The sequence below is a fragment of the Nannobrachium achirus genome, assembly GCF_963921795.1.
Source record: "Nannobrachium achirus genome assembly, chromosome: 22".
Classification (NCBI taxonomy): Eukaryota; Metazoa; Chordata; class Actinopteri; order Myctophiformes; family Myctophidae; genus Nannobrachium; species Nannobrachium achirus.
The window spans coordinates 9,908,838-9,923,541 of record NC_137829.1 but is presented as its reverse complement, the minus strand read 5'-3'; the positions used below and the strand labels follow the sequence as shown (position 1 = coordinate 9,923,541).

Below are 14,704 nucleotides of genomic sequence, written 5' to 3'. Positions count from 1 at the left end.
AGTGTAAATACTTACTGGCAACTGGCCACAGCCTCAGCCTCCATTGAAGAAAGACAGGAAGTAGGTAAAAACTAGGTAAAACTTAGACACACCTTCTTAAAGGGCCAGTTTAACCCCAAATGACAGGGTGGACAGCAAAGCCAGGGACACACGTAAAATGATAAAAAATATTATGAAAATAGAATATAAATGCTCCAAATTACATTTTTTATCAAATAACCTGTTGTGGACACTACAACTATGTTAAAAAAATAAAAAATATATACAATTTAACCACTTATTAGACACTCTGTACTTAGTAGATTGGTGTGGGGGACGTGCCAAAATCACATACCTCCAGTCAAACAAATCTGTGTAAAATCAATTAAATATATTTCAAGAGAATACTCATTCTACTAAAATGTGTGTAAATGATTGTCCATTCATAATATGACCCCAGAGTTCTATTATTCTGTTACATTTTCAGGATAATTGAATGAGTGTAGTGGGGGACACCAAATGTACATTATGGTGATATTGACAAATGAGTCACACTTGCAAATTGTCCCTTTTATGCCCAGGCATATATGGAGATCCCTGATGTCATCAAAATTAAGCCCAAATCTAATGCCCATATATGGACATATAGACCTATGTGTCAGACTCTGTTTCAGAGGTCGCTTCTCGCCCTTAGGGCATCTTACTGGTAACAATATTTTATATTATATGACTGTTTTACTTTTGGCAGAGTGATCCCTTACACAACTCTGGGTAAAGTACCGTAATAATAGTAGGCTAATAGGCCTATATTACTAATAGGCTAATAATATAAGTTATAGGCCTACTGCCAAACACTGCACAAGTGCACGTGCGTTTCGTGCATTCATGTTGCTGTGAGCCTGTGACTGGGTGTGCCAGTGGGTGCATCCGATCCGACTGAGCGCGTGTCGTGTGCTTTGACTGAGGCTGAGCACCAACATACATACTACCCATCTCCATTAGCTGAGTCACATTTAGCATGTTGTGGCTGTGGCAGTGGCACTTGGTACACGTGAATACCTCTGCCTAAAAATACTCAAGGGACAGGTTTACAAGTAGGCTACAAGAGCATGGGAGGATGATACGTTTGCAACAGATGAGGCAACGATATTTTAAATGTATCGCACAAGACCTCCAGTGGCTATAAAACACATTTATTGTGGCACAATATTCAACGTTTGCCCGGGACCCAAACTAGTGAAAATAGCAGATGATCTACAAGCTCTATTTTCACTACTTCACTACTTTTTTTTGTAATGTTTTTTGAAAATATTTTGCAATAATAATAATTAAAAAAAAATCAAGGACCCATAATAATGTGTCCGCGGCCCACAAATGGGTCTCGACCCACTGTTTGGGAACCAGTGTTGTAGATCGTCTCTTTTCAGGCTGCTGGTAAACTGAGTGAGAAAATTGGAGTACGCATGCGCATCGTAGTCATCTGACGTCTGATTGCAATGAACATTTATTTTCGCATTGCTCTGCTACAGCCAGCCAGCCAGAGCACACACACAGGGCCACCTCTGTGAAACGCACAGCGGAACAATCCAACACAGAGAGCTCCCATGAAGGAATATCTAGCGAGAATAACACATTCATGTAAATAGGGACCGAGGCGTTAGAGGAACATTTAAAGGGTTTCAAAGTTGCGCGAAATGGAACATTCTCCGGCTCAGTTGCTGCATGGCTGTTGCAAACCGCTATAGGATGCCATGAAAATCACAACCGCCGACTGATAAGGACCGCTGCTGCTGCCTCTTCTTCTTCTTCCTTAGGATCATATGGAGACATCACAGCGGCGGTGAACGATGGCTACTGCTGGCGAAAAGATACACATGAGGTCTTCTTCTTTACAAGGATCCAAAGAGAGTTGAAACACATCTTCTGCACCGAGTAGCCGCCGCGGAGCTGTCAAAAAATAGGATGGATTTCACCGGGCTCCGGAATATCATCAGAAGATTCGTAAGGCCCCCCCCCCCTCCCGTCCATCAATATTACAGTTGAAATGCAGTGTTTGTTACATTTGTAGTTGTGCATGTTTTCCCTGCCACATAATCAGTGCATGGTGTAAAGTAACAGTAACTAAGTACATTTAGGTCTACTTAGGATACTCAAGGAGGTATTTGTACTTCTCAGTTCTCAGTAGCCTACTTGTACTTTAACGCCACTACATGTATTTGAAAAATGTAGTGGAAAATGAAAACTAGTTTTAGTTAGGCTACTATACTTTTTTGACAAAACCACTCAGACAGATTTTGGCCATTTGAAAAATAGCAGATCTACAAGCTCACAGTGCATCACATAGAAACGCACTGAGCTCGTAGATCTGCTATTTTCGAAAGAGTTTTATATAGGCCTATTTCAAACTTGTGAAAAGGGACATTCTGCACAATGAGTAGGCCTACTTTATACTTTTATACCTTAAGTACATTTTGATACCAATACTTTTGTACTTTTACTCAAGTAAATGCCAGACTTCTACTTATAACAAGTTACAACAGAGTATTTCTACATTGCAGTATTGATACTTTTACTTGAGTACTTTTCCCACCTGCCTATTGCGACTGCTTAGGAAACGTGACTCTCTACCGCGTTACACATTTTTGATTATTTTTCATGATAGACATTAGATCAGAGTTGTTCTACTGTTCATTGACTATGGGCTTTACACATTGTTTGCAACCTGAATAGGGAATGTGCTAGTTAATCCAGATGCAGTGACGGGTGGGGGGGTGTGTAGAATAGGAATGAACTTGGCTGGCCCAATTAAGCTGCTTTGATGATGAATACATCCCATCAGTTTATTTTAGATGCAGAAGTAACCTGACTAACATGGGGGGGGGGGGGGGGGGGGGGGGGGGGCTTTCTTTGACTGTTATATTCTGAACCCATTCTGCAGCAATAGTTAGGCACACTGTGGATTCAAGGTTCAAGTTTATTTGTCTTGGAGACACATCTGCATTGTACATTTGAAAAAGCAAGGGTCTTCAACAGGGGGTTCTCCAAATCTTAGTGTAATAGGATAGTTATTTTAAATGAACAACTTAAACCCCTCGCATCCCTATTCCGAGAAGAACTTTAGACAAAAATAGCAGATCTACAAGCTCTCAACACCTCGCATTGAGAGCTTGTAGAACGGCTATCTTTGGCAAATAGGTTTGGAGTGAAAGGTCAAATTGACTAAGTATCGATGATTTAAGTGGTTAAATGTCTGAAAAAAAAAACATTTAACCACACAAATCCAACATAGACTGATGACAGTGCTTGTCAAACAGAACACGTCCATGAATTTATTGGTGAAATCGATGAAAATCTGAACACAATTTTATACAATATGTAGTGGGGCTCCCTGCTTCATCTCCCTGTCAGCTAAGGGGTCCTTGGCCTGAAAACGACCCCTGATTTAAAGACAAAAACAAAAAACAGACTTACCGTACTGTATTGCACCCACCCCTATGATACAGGGTTTTTACTGGGGAGAATGTGACCCATGAACACACAACACCTCCAGCCCAGGCAGGGGTCATCGCCATGCTGGCTTTGTGGTGGACATTTGTATTAAAATAAAAAAATTGGCACAGACATACAACATTAGTGCACAATACCAGAAACACAAAAAGCTAGCCCAGGTCTGTAACTCATTTGTACACTCTCAGAATTATGGGGTCCGTGCGAATAAAACGTTTGAGAATCGCTGATACTAGTGGACTAATAGTGATGTATTAAATCAGTGTCATGCATATTCTGAAGTCAGTAATTGGGTCTTATGATCAAAATAAGAACATTAGGTGTGTAAAAAAAGAAAACACTCAAATTTGCTAAGGACAAGGTCACATCTTGCCACGGACACATAGTATGTCTGTGTAGGGACACATTGATGACCCCGGGTCCTGCCATTTACCAAAACCCCTTAAACCCACTAGACCAGGGGTTCCCAAACGTTTTAGCCTGTGGCCCAAAAGAGAGATTAGACCAGGCGTTCTCAAACCTTTTTATGCCGTGACCCCCAAAATAAACACATTTGAACTGGGGACCCCCACCCTGACAAACGCTTGGAATTGTAGATATTACATTTAATGTGACTCGGTTCCACAGATAAATATTGTGAAAATAGCCAATCTACATGCTCACAACGCCTTGCAGTTCTCCTCTTGCTTACTTAATATTTGACAGTTTGGCCAGTTTGGTATTAAAAATCAAACCTCGGTTCGAAGTGGAGCGGTGAATCTGAGCAGCTATACCCTGTGTGTGTTGCTAAATGCCTAAACTGTAAACTGTAAACTGTGCCTGTGAGTGAGTGGTGAGTGTGCCTGGCCTGCACAAAACAGCGCCCCTCCTTTAACTAGTGTGTTGTGTGTGGCCACTCAAGGTATTGCCAGGCTACGGACACGGCCAGCCAGCCACCCAGCCACCCACCCACGGACATACCCACGGACATACCTGTCTATTGGGAGCGCTTTCACCGCTCCAAAAAAGTCCAGTTTGTCACTTTATAAATGTGCAGATACCCTGAATACACTTATGGTGTATGTTGGTTTGTTGACCATTGAGTGAGAAAAATAAATTACATTAAGCTAATCATCTGGGGACCCAACAAAATAATTTGGGGACCCCGCTTGGTGTCCCGACCCCAAGTTTGAGAACCACTGGATTAGACTTTTGCCTAGGACCCAAACTAGTGAAAACAGCAGATCTACAAGCTCACAACGCATCACTGCGTGGTCCCGACCCAGTGCTTATGAACCAGTGCTCTAGATTAGACTTTTAGTAGTAAACTGAACCTGAGTTGGTATATGTTACCGTACCGCCCCCCCCCCCCCCCCCATCTGCATAGCTGATTAATTCATGTGTCCCCAAGCATTGGGCAGTAATAACTTATTAATTAGTAATATATTACTGTAATCTTATTACTTTACACAGTGATATTATACCATATTACTTTGTAATAATAATAAAAATAGTACTTATTATATATTACTCAGGTTTTGTTGGCTGAATTTTGAAAACATTTTGTTTAAAAGGTCTAGAGAGATTTCTGCTTTATTTTCTAGCCTTTTTGGCTGTTAGGTGACTGTTAGATTCTGTTTTAAAATTAGCTGGCTAAACAGATTATGTTGTTGTGCATCTCTTTTTTTCTTCTTCTTGCGTGTGGGTTGGGGGGCATACGTATTAATATGTAATACTGTAACATATTACTCTTTATTATATTACCTATTTAGAATCTAGATTTTTAAGGTTTAAGGAGTAATATGTAATAAGTAACATATTATTCTAGTCCTCCTGAGTAATATTGTCCAACAATGAGTACCTCCAGAATATGTATGCTGGGGTCAAGTGGCTAATGAGAGACAGAGCAACATAGAGATGTTGACACATTCAGTGACACAACAACACCCTCATGCTGTAGCCTCAGGACACAGTGGGGGGGACTAATCAGCATCTCCAACGAATGTTCTTGATTGTCTCTGAGCAGGAAAGGATCTGTATTAATGACAATGTTGATGATGCTGATCTCCAGCCATATTACCGGTTCGCCTGGCGCTCAAAAGGCCAGTGCCATTAGTGGCCTGTGATTATCTGCCAGGACAGGAACCAGCTGGCTGGTGGGCGGTTGAATTAGAGAAGGAAGGCATAGACTAGAGGGAAGCAGGCCTGACACTTGACAGGACCAGTGACGGCCCGGTCAAGCACTGGGTTGTTAACACATCTGCCAATACCCAGTGTAGTGTGTCTCTGACTATAGGGCTGGGTCACTGGGTGATATAGGCCAAGTCTTCAAATCAGTATCACGTTTAAGTCAAGCTTTTGCCTCGATTACGAATCATGCAAAAAAAAGCGAGTGAAATAGCAGCTAGATGCTTCGTGATGCAAAACGTTGTGAGCTTGTAGATCTGCTATTTTCACTATTTATGTACGCCACTTTCGTACAGCGAAGTATAAGGTTTAAGTGGTTAATCAAGACTATTACGATTTAGAAAATATTAAATTCTCTATTATTCGATTAACCTTCATGAGCAAAATTAAGTCGTTTATTCATTCTAAATATCGGTTGAGATATATTTTTCAGTTAATTAACCCAGCCCTGTGTCTGACCTGACCTTTAAGTATATTGTGACTTTGCGCACACAACCGAGCACCTGTGTTTCTCTGCAAATGTTTGTACTTTTAAGTATTTGCTGTATGCCAGAGGTAGTTACTACTAGCATAGGCAGAAGCATGTTTAAGTGAGTGTTGAGTGAGTGTATGTGTGTGTTTCTGCGTGCTGGAAGTGGGTGAGTGGGTGTTCAGTGCATGACGGATACTCCACCAGGGCGAATGTCAAGGGAAATCATATCCACTGGTGAGGCTATTGAGGAAGAGGGACATGGTCATTGAACACGCCCCTCATTTGTCATTACGCTGTCCATCTTTACCTTCTTACATCAGTCGTTGATTATTTTGCCATGGTGAATTCCTTAAATTGTCCCAATATCAAAGTTGAAATGGAGGGAATGTTATTAATGTAGCAGTAGCCTATAAATGTCTATTAGTAGTGCTATCTTTGGCTTTGCAACACCTCCCCTAAAGGGACTTTGACAATTAGTAAATATTCTACAATACAGCATTAACTATGGTTAGCTTGGTTCATACTGGCTACACACAGAGATCATCGCAAAAACAAACGGGCCGACTGGGGTTTGTGCTTTCTCTGTGCCAACTAAATGCCACAGACTGCCAGTCTGAACGAGTTGGAAAGAGTCTCTTGTAGTCGTTTGGTGGAGAGCCACCTTGAAGCAACGTTTCGGTTGTGTAGTAGACCTTCCTCAGGCATCCAATAAAAACGAAATTTGTATTTTCTCCAGCAGTGAAAGCATAACATATTTCTGATTTAGTCCTGTCCACTTGACTTGATGATGGTAGAGGTGTGTAAGAAGTTATGCTGCGTATGCTTCCTGTATCTGCTCATAACACTGTCAATCACCTGAGACAGCCTACAGCCCAAAAGTGAGTCAGCAGAATCAATTTATGCCTAAATTGCGATTTAATGAATAATATTATGTATTAGCCAGACTAGTTCTATAAGCTCGTAAGTCCAGTTTACTACACAACGCTAAATTTGACTGTCTACCTTACAAGCTTACACATTTACATCGGGTTAAAGCATTACATCAAATATATCATATATCACAGTATAGTCATATCCCACTTGGGTTCTGCTTGTGAGAGACAGAAACACAGCGGCTCAATACTAATCTATTTCAGATGATGCAGAGATTTTGTGTTTAGAGTGTAGATTTGTGGGTGAGGATTTATTTTCCCTGGAAGTGAGACAACTCTGTCTACAGCATTCATTTATTTTTATGCTTCAGTGTTTTATCTCTTATTGATCATTTGAGGATGAGCGCAATCGGTTCATTACTTAAATCTAAATGAGTATGGTATACTATAATGTACATATTTTAAGTCCTCTGCTTTGGCCCGTAGTCCAGTAGTGAGGTAATGGCACTGCCGCTGCATCAAATTAAACAACGAAGCACTGAAGTAAAACGCCTATTCAATCACTTTTACAAGTTTGCATAATGGTGGAACAAGGTTAGATTGGCCCTGTGTTTTGTTGGGACTTATTTGTATTCTTAATGTATTTTTGCATGTACAGTGTGTGTGTGTGTGTGTGTGTGTGTGTGTGTGTGTGTGCATGTGTGCGTATGTGGGTGTGCTTGCGTGCGACACTGTGCGTGTGCAACAGAGTCCCCTTTTCAAGTCGTTCTCAACCTGTGGGTCGTGACCCCCTGGGGGTCCACAAATATTTACATTTATACCTCAAAAATGAAAAGTACGAGAAGAAAACTAGAAGCAGTGCTCTTCCGAGCACAGGTCTCTACCAGGCCAGGCCTCCTGGTGGTGCTATAATAGGCCAATGTAAAAAGGGTGGCATGTGTTCTTCGCCAATCTTAGACCTTTTCATGGCAGTCGGGCGCTGCATGCATGATTTGAGGCATTGTGTTCTGCTAAAGTCCACCTGCTGGTGGCGCTATAACAGGCCAATGTGAAAAGGGTAGCATTTGTTCCTTGATGTAGTGGGAATATTTGTGGCAAATCTTACAGTAATCGCAAGCTGCGTTGATGATTTGAGGCATTTTGTTCAAAAATGGAGCAATCCTGCAAACTTTGGAAGCCAATATTAGCCAATTAGGATGGAATATGAAATATCAGACGGATCGGACTTGATCACATGACTATAGAGATACTGTGTACTGATTTGCATGATTGTTGGAGAAAATCTGATAAAGTAATAGCAAAGAATGTGTTTTACATAAGTTGTCCTCCTGGTGGCGCTATAAAAGGCAAATGGGAAAAATGCAGGGCAAAAGTTTATCCTTAGCCTCTAGGGAGTGCGCAACTGCGCATACAAAGTTTTACACTTATCGGTGGAGTTAAAGGTAAAAACACAAATTGCCCTGTTATAGCGCCACCATGAGGCTGATTTGAGAAATTTTAAGTGGCATTTCTTCCTCGGCCTAGTGGGAACTGGGAACGTGTGCACCCAATTCCACCAAGATTGCACGCTGTGTTCATGATTTGAGGCATTTTGTTCAAAACGGAGCAATCCTGCAAACTTTGGAAGCCAATTGTAGCCAATCAGGATGGAATATGGAAAATCACATACTGTCTACCGATTTGTAGGATTTGTGGACAAAATCTCTAAGAGTAGTGTACAGAAATGTGTTTTGCAAACATCGGCCTCATGGGGCGCTAGAACAGGGCCATTTGAAAAATGTGGGGCAACGGTTCTGAATTGGCGTCCAGGGAGTGTGTGTGCTCATTTTGGCAGCGACCGGGCCAATGGCGCCGGAGATTAGCTGGTAACAAACTTGATGGACGCACGCACGGACACACGGACGCACGGACACACGTACGCACGGACGGACGGACGGACGGGCGGAGGCGAAAACATACTCTCCCCCATGCCTTTGGCTGGTGGAGAGAATGACGATTACTGCATCAAAAGTAACCAACAAACGATACCTATTTATAAAAACTGGTCAAACCATGGCCAAATTGTCAAATATTATAGGCTTTGTTGTGACTGTTGTGAGCTTGTAGATCGGCTATTTTCACAATATTTATCTGTGGAACCAACTAAGTCAAACTAGATTTACTGTAATGCCTCAACTCCTACAATTCCAATTGCTTGAAGTTGTCAGGGTGGGGAGGGGTCCCCAGTTCAAATATCATTATTTTGGGGGATCGTATACTGAAAAGGTTGAGAACCACTGCTATAAAGGACATGCAGGCTCAACTCTCTCAGATAGTAGCTAACTTTAGTGGGACAGTGAGTAGTTCTTGGTTTGACATGGAGATATTCCTAAGTTGACTGATAGTGAACCAGAATTCAATATGGGGGAGTGTTGAACTGCCTGATGTACAGTACGTCATGCCCAAGTGTGGCACTTTCTTTACCTCTGAAATAAAAATACAACACATTGTCAGGACAAGGACACATTTGTTTCAAGGGGCAATATGTTGTGCAGTAACGGAAATACAGCCTGGGACTGAAAAATTGGCGTGATCAAATTGCATTCTGTTGGCAGCATCTGGGTCTCTGAAATGATACTGTAGATTGAGCGTGGCGAATATGAATTTTAGCAAATTTGTAGGAAGCAAAGTGTATTTTGTGTAATGGGGAAATCTCGCTATTCCTACGTCCCATCATTTTGACTAAGGGAGTCGGCAGGTTAGCTACTCACCCGGGTCACGGTTACTGAGGTTAGGGTTTATGGTTTGGGTTAGGTTTAGGTTTAGGCATAGAGGTTAACATTCACCCACGTCGGCAGGTTAGCTTTTCACCAGGTTAAAATTCACCCATGTCGAAAGGATGAACCGTCGAACAGATGCTATATCGCAATGTCGACACGCTCCATTGTGTAATAACCCAAATCTATTCATGATGGCAGTAAATGCTAGCATGCAAATAATACTGTGTGTGTGTGTGTGTGTGTGTGTGTGTGTGTGTGTGTGTGTGTGTGTGTGTGTGTGTGTGTGTGTGTGTGTGTGTGTGTGTGTGTGTGTGTGTGTGTGTGTGTGTGTGTGTGTGTGTGTGTGTGTGCGCGCACGCGTGTGGTTGTCGGCTACATTTGATCATATAAAAGTAAAAAGAAACAGACATTCAAATGTGAAAATGTATATTGTATTTTTGACTAGTCCTGTGCCCGGGGGTGTGCGATGAGGGATTGAATGTAGGAGTCTCAAAAGTAATGTTGGAGAACCCAGACCGGTGCCCGTTGGGCAGAATAGTCACCATCGATGTCCAGTTGTGCATAGGGCTGCAAGCGAACCTTCGGGGATTCGAACGTTCGTTCGTCACGTTGGCAATCGAAGTTCGAAATTAATGGGTTCAGGTTTTTTTCTTTTTTTTTTCTTCTTTTTTTTACACGAAAAATAATTATCAGAATGTGATAGGCCTATTCAGAATATCACAGTAGTAGAGATAGCCAAATACTAAATAGGTTAGGCCTACCGGTAAACACTAACAGTTAATGGTGACCGTTAAATGCACCAGAACAGCTTGGAGCGATCAAGGACCGTCCTCCGCTCCAATTCCGCTCCTGTTTTGGGCCGCGAACCATTACAGCGCCTCGCTGACACACGCTTGATGACAGACAGTAGAGTGAGAGAGGCAGCACTCTGAGCTGGGCAGAGAGAGACTTGTGTGCGCTCTGAACAGCGAACACCCAGCCATCCACGCACCCAAAGATTAAACAGCCTTTCTCCTATTAAGCATGAGCAAAGATGGATTTCATTGCAACCCCCAAAAGGATCTATAATGCGATTTCTGGGGTTGTTACATCGAGACCAGTTCAGCCCGAACGCGACACGCTCCGACGCAATCACCAAGTCTAATCATCATCCGTGCAACTCCGCTATACTTTGAGCCTGTTCGTCAACAAACTGCGCAACATTTTCTCCGATTGGGTTGGATTTTCCAAGTGTTAGCCTACGTGTTAATGCGGCCACGCATCCACGCGTTTTCAATGGTTAAAACAGCGCATTTAAAACATTTCCTACACTGTTTTAGCTGGTTAAAGGTACAGTACGTTCGATGGTTCGGTGAACCAAACGAACCATCGAAGGTTCGATGGTCCGTTCGGAAAATCCCCCCGAAGTTCGAATCCCTAAAACAGGGCTAGATTACAGCCCTAGCAACTTGTGCAATACCCATTGTATCTGTCTGTCTGGCTGGCACTCTTTTATGCCCATATATGGTGTTCCGTGTCCACTGTCCAGGCCAGTCTGTGATGTCATCTCCAAATTTGGGCACTGTAGTGATGTCAGTCAGTGATGTCAGTCACTCAGTGATGTCATGTCAATTGGGCATTGTTACCATGGTGGTGACACTGTTTAGTATCAGTGATGTCAGCATGCAGACAGACAGTCAGACGGCGGACAGACATTCTGTAAATTAATAGCTAGATTGGGAGAAAACTAAAGTAGCAGGCTGTCTTGTTCTCGTGTTGGCATGGGCCTCTGCACTGAATACACTGCTTGATGGACAGGAGTCAAACAACATCACTTTCATTGATTGAAAATTAAATGTAGGTCATGCTGAAATGAGTGAATGATAACACAACAACCATGGGTGAATTTGGCAGAGAGTTCAGTCGCAGAGGAAAAAAAGCCCCTTTGGGAATACTCCGGATTTTGGTTAGTACATGGTTTGTTTATTATTATTTCCCATTTCATGTTAAGGAAAAGATAATTGTTGTTCCATGTTTATCACAGGACAGCTTGCTTGCATGCTCTGAGCGTTGCATGTCTATTCTTTATGCCGTAAAACCTAAGCTATTAGCCCAGGCGTTTATTTTCTTCAATCATTCATTGATTACAACCGTCCTATATTTTGGACAGGACTCGGGACCTTTAATTCCTTTCGGAAAAAACATATTAATTACGAATAAATTATTCATTCGAATTTGCTATGAGAGACGCCACATTCTCAGTTCTCACTCTAGCACCAACCAGGGCACTGAGATAAAGGATTAAGGTCTTTAAAGGAAGTTTTATGGTATAGGATATTATTAAATCTGTGAAACAGATTTTATTAAAGACGTGCGATTGTGCTGAGACATTCAGGCGACCTAGGCGACCTATTTGCCTATTGGATGTCCCCATGTCACATGGTAACCGAGCTAGTTTCATGATTGGGAGCGGCCTTGCGCTGTTCTGGCGCTGTTCTAGAGATGGGATTTATGGCTCTTTGAAGTGAGCCGAATCTCTGGGATCCGTTCCTTTCAAAGAGCCGTTCAAAAGACTGGCTCATTCTAGTCACTAGTTGTAGTTACTTTGTAGATTTTGATTATAATTATCACTTATACATTAACCCTATATACATTTATTTCGGACATAATAGGTACATACTAGGCCTACCTGCCATTTGAAAATAGCCGATCTACAAGCTGTGAGCTTGTAGATCTGCTATTTTCAAATGTTTTTTTCTCCCTACATTTTATTCATTGGAAAAATTGTGAAATGGGACATTTTGCATAATGTAAAGTACTTTCTAGCTACTATTAGTACTTTAACTACATTTTGATACCAATACTTTGATATTTTTACTCAAGTAGCCTACATTTTTTATTCCAAACTTCAACGTGTGGCAGAGTATTTCTACATTGTTGTACCTTTCCCACCACTGTTGTTCATTAGAAAGGAACGGCTCCCTATACTGCGAACCGGATCCCATCTTTCATATCAAAGAGCCGTTCAAAAGACTCGATTCGTTCGCGAACATCCCGCCTCTACGCTGTTCTTCTTCTCGAGTTTGGAAAAAAAGGATCCGTTCCGTTTGTCACATTGTCATGATCGTAAAACTATCTAGTTTTAACGTTCAGAACGTTTTCTTTTTGGACAATAAAAACATTGACAGCCAGGGGGAAAAACATCCATGAAGGACACGGAATGCAATCGTTCACTCGCCGTTGGAAAATTGACTTAATAGACTATTCTGGATGTGTGGCTAACGGCTAACGCTAACGTTAGCTAGCGCTAGCTGCAGGCTAACGCTAGCTAGCGCTAGCTGCAGGCTAACGCAGGCATGTTATACACAATTACTCATGGAATAAAACGGCGACCCAACTCGGAATGCAATCGTTCACTCGCCGTTGGAAAATTGACTTATTAGACTATTCTGGATGTGTGGCTAACGGCTAACGTTAGCTAGCGCTAGCTGCAGGCTAACGCTAGCTAGCGCTAGCTGCAGGCTAACGCAGGCATGTTACGTTGTTGCGCACGTAATACATTCACTTCAACCTCGTGTTGAGCAGTTAAACCTATTTGCTACGTACGTCTACAAAAACGTTCTTATTTCAAAGATAAAGTGCTTACTGAAGTCTCACAGATGTCACAGTATGGTACGCTCAAGCAGAATTACCCGTATCTTTCGTATTGTTTAATAAACAGCATTTTAATCCGATCAGACGTCATTTTCTGTTGTTTTTCAGCCATGCGACCCCATCGGTTGCGAGGTGTACTGCACTTAGATACATTAATACCTTTTTAAGGAAACGACGACCGATCGGATTAAAATGCTCCTCTTTAAATAATACGATCATTACGGGACATTCTGCTGGAGCGTACCCTATGGTGACATCCGTGAGCCTTCACTAAGCAATTTATCTTTGTAATCTGACCGTTTCGTACGTAGCAAATTGGTTAAACTGCTCAACAGCAGATTGTGTTGAATTCACGGTTGGCGCAGCGTAGCGTCTTTACATTTAGCCCAATAATGCTAATCTACAAAGCAATAACTGATTGATTGATTGAAGAATTTATTAGAAGTTTGCAATAGAAAAAAGTACAGTTTCATGACAGTACAAATCACTGGTACAAGGTCAACTAAAAGGAGATCCTAGAAAGCCGTGGCTTATTTCCACAGGAACCACACTTTAAGTATCTCATATAACATTGAAAGACAGACGGATAGAACATAGTACTTTATCTAACTTTAAAGGAGCTATAGTCAACTTTTTCTTGAAAAACGGATGCTAAAATAAAAATAATGTTTCGAAAATATTTTATAAAAAAATAAGCTTCATATATGTGTTTCAATTAAAAAATGACCACAAAAAGCGTAAAATAATGATAAAATAATCATTTTGGCCCTTTGTTTACATTTACAGGGCCCGTACTTTGTTTACATCCTAGTCTGTAGACTAGGATGTACACCTACAATGAAAAAGTTGACTATAGCTCCTTTAACTAAAGTTTAAAACATACATAAACCACTTTAGCCCTATGTTATACCAAGGCTATTTGAAAATAGACGATCTACAAGCTCACAACGCATTGCGGTGCGACGCGTTGTGAGCTTGTAGATCTGCTATTTTCAAACATTTTGTACTTTTACTTTTGGTACTTTAAGTACATTTGGATACCAATACTTTTGTACTTTTACTCAAGTACATTTTTAATTCTGGACTTTTACTTGTAACAGAGTGATTCTACATTGCAGAATTGATACTTTTACTTAATTATAAAAATGTAGGTACTTTTTCCACCACTGTGTAAACGTTTGTGTTCTCATGCCAATAAAGCTTCTTTGAATTGAAGATTGAATTGAAGATTGCTCCCCATGTGGCGGAGTACACAATAATGGTAAATAAAGTAGCTTACTCTAAAATAATCCATCCATCCATCCATCCATCTTCAA

The 14,704-nt window shown here is 41.4% G+C and overlaps 1 protein-coding gene across 1 annotated transcript in view; it reads left to right on the top strand.

Moving 5' to 3' along the window:
* Positions 1-1,892: 1,892 nt before the first annotated feature.
* The window catches only part of LOC308307963 (phospholipid-transporting ATPase IH-like), a gene marked incomplete at its 3' end in the record, with an annotated part of 65,758 nt that continues 52,946 nt past the window's right edge, over positions 1,893-14,704 (top strand). Inside the window, exon 1 of the mRNA XM_080753306.1 lies at positions 1,893-1,980. Within this exon, the coding sequence (XP_080609432.1) occupies positions 1,942-1,980 (39 nt within the window). The 5' untranslated portion in view covers positions 1,893-1,941. The remainder of the gene's footprint in view (positions 1,981-14,704) is intronic.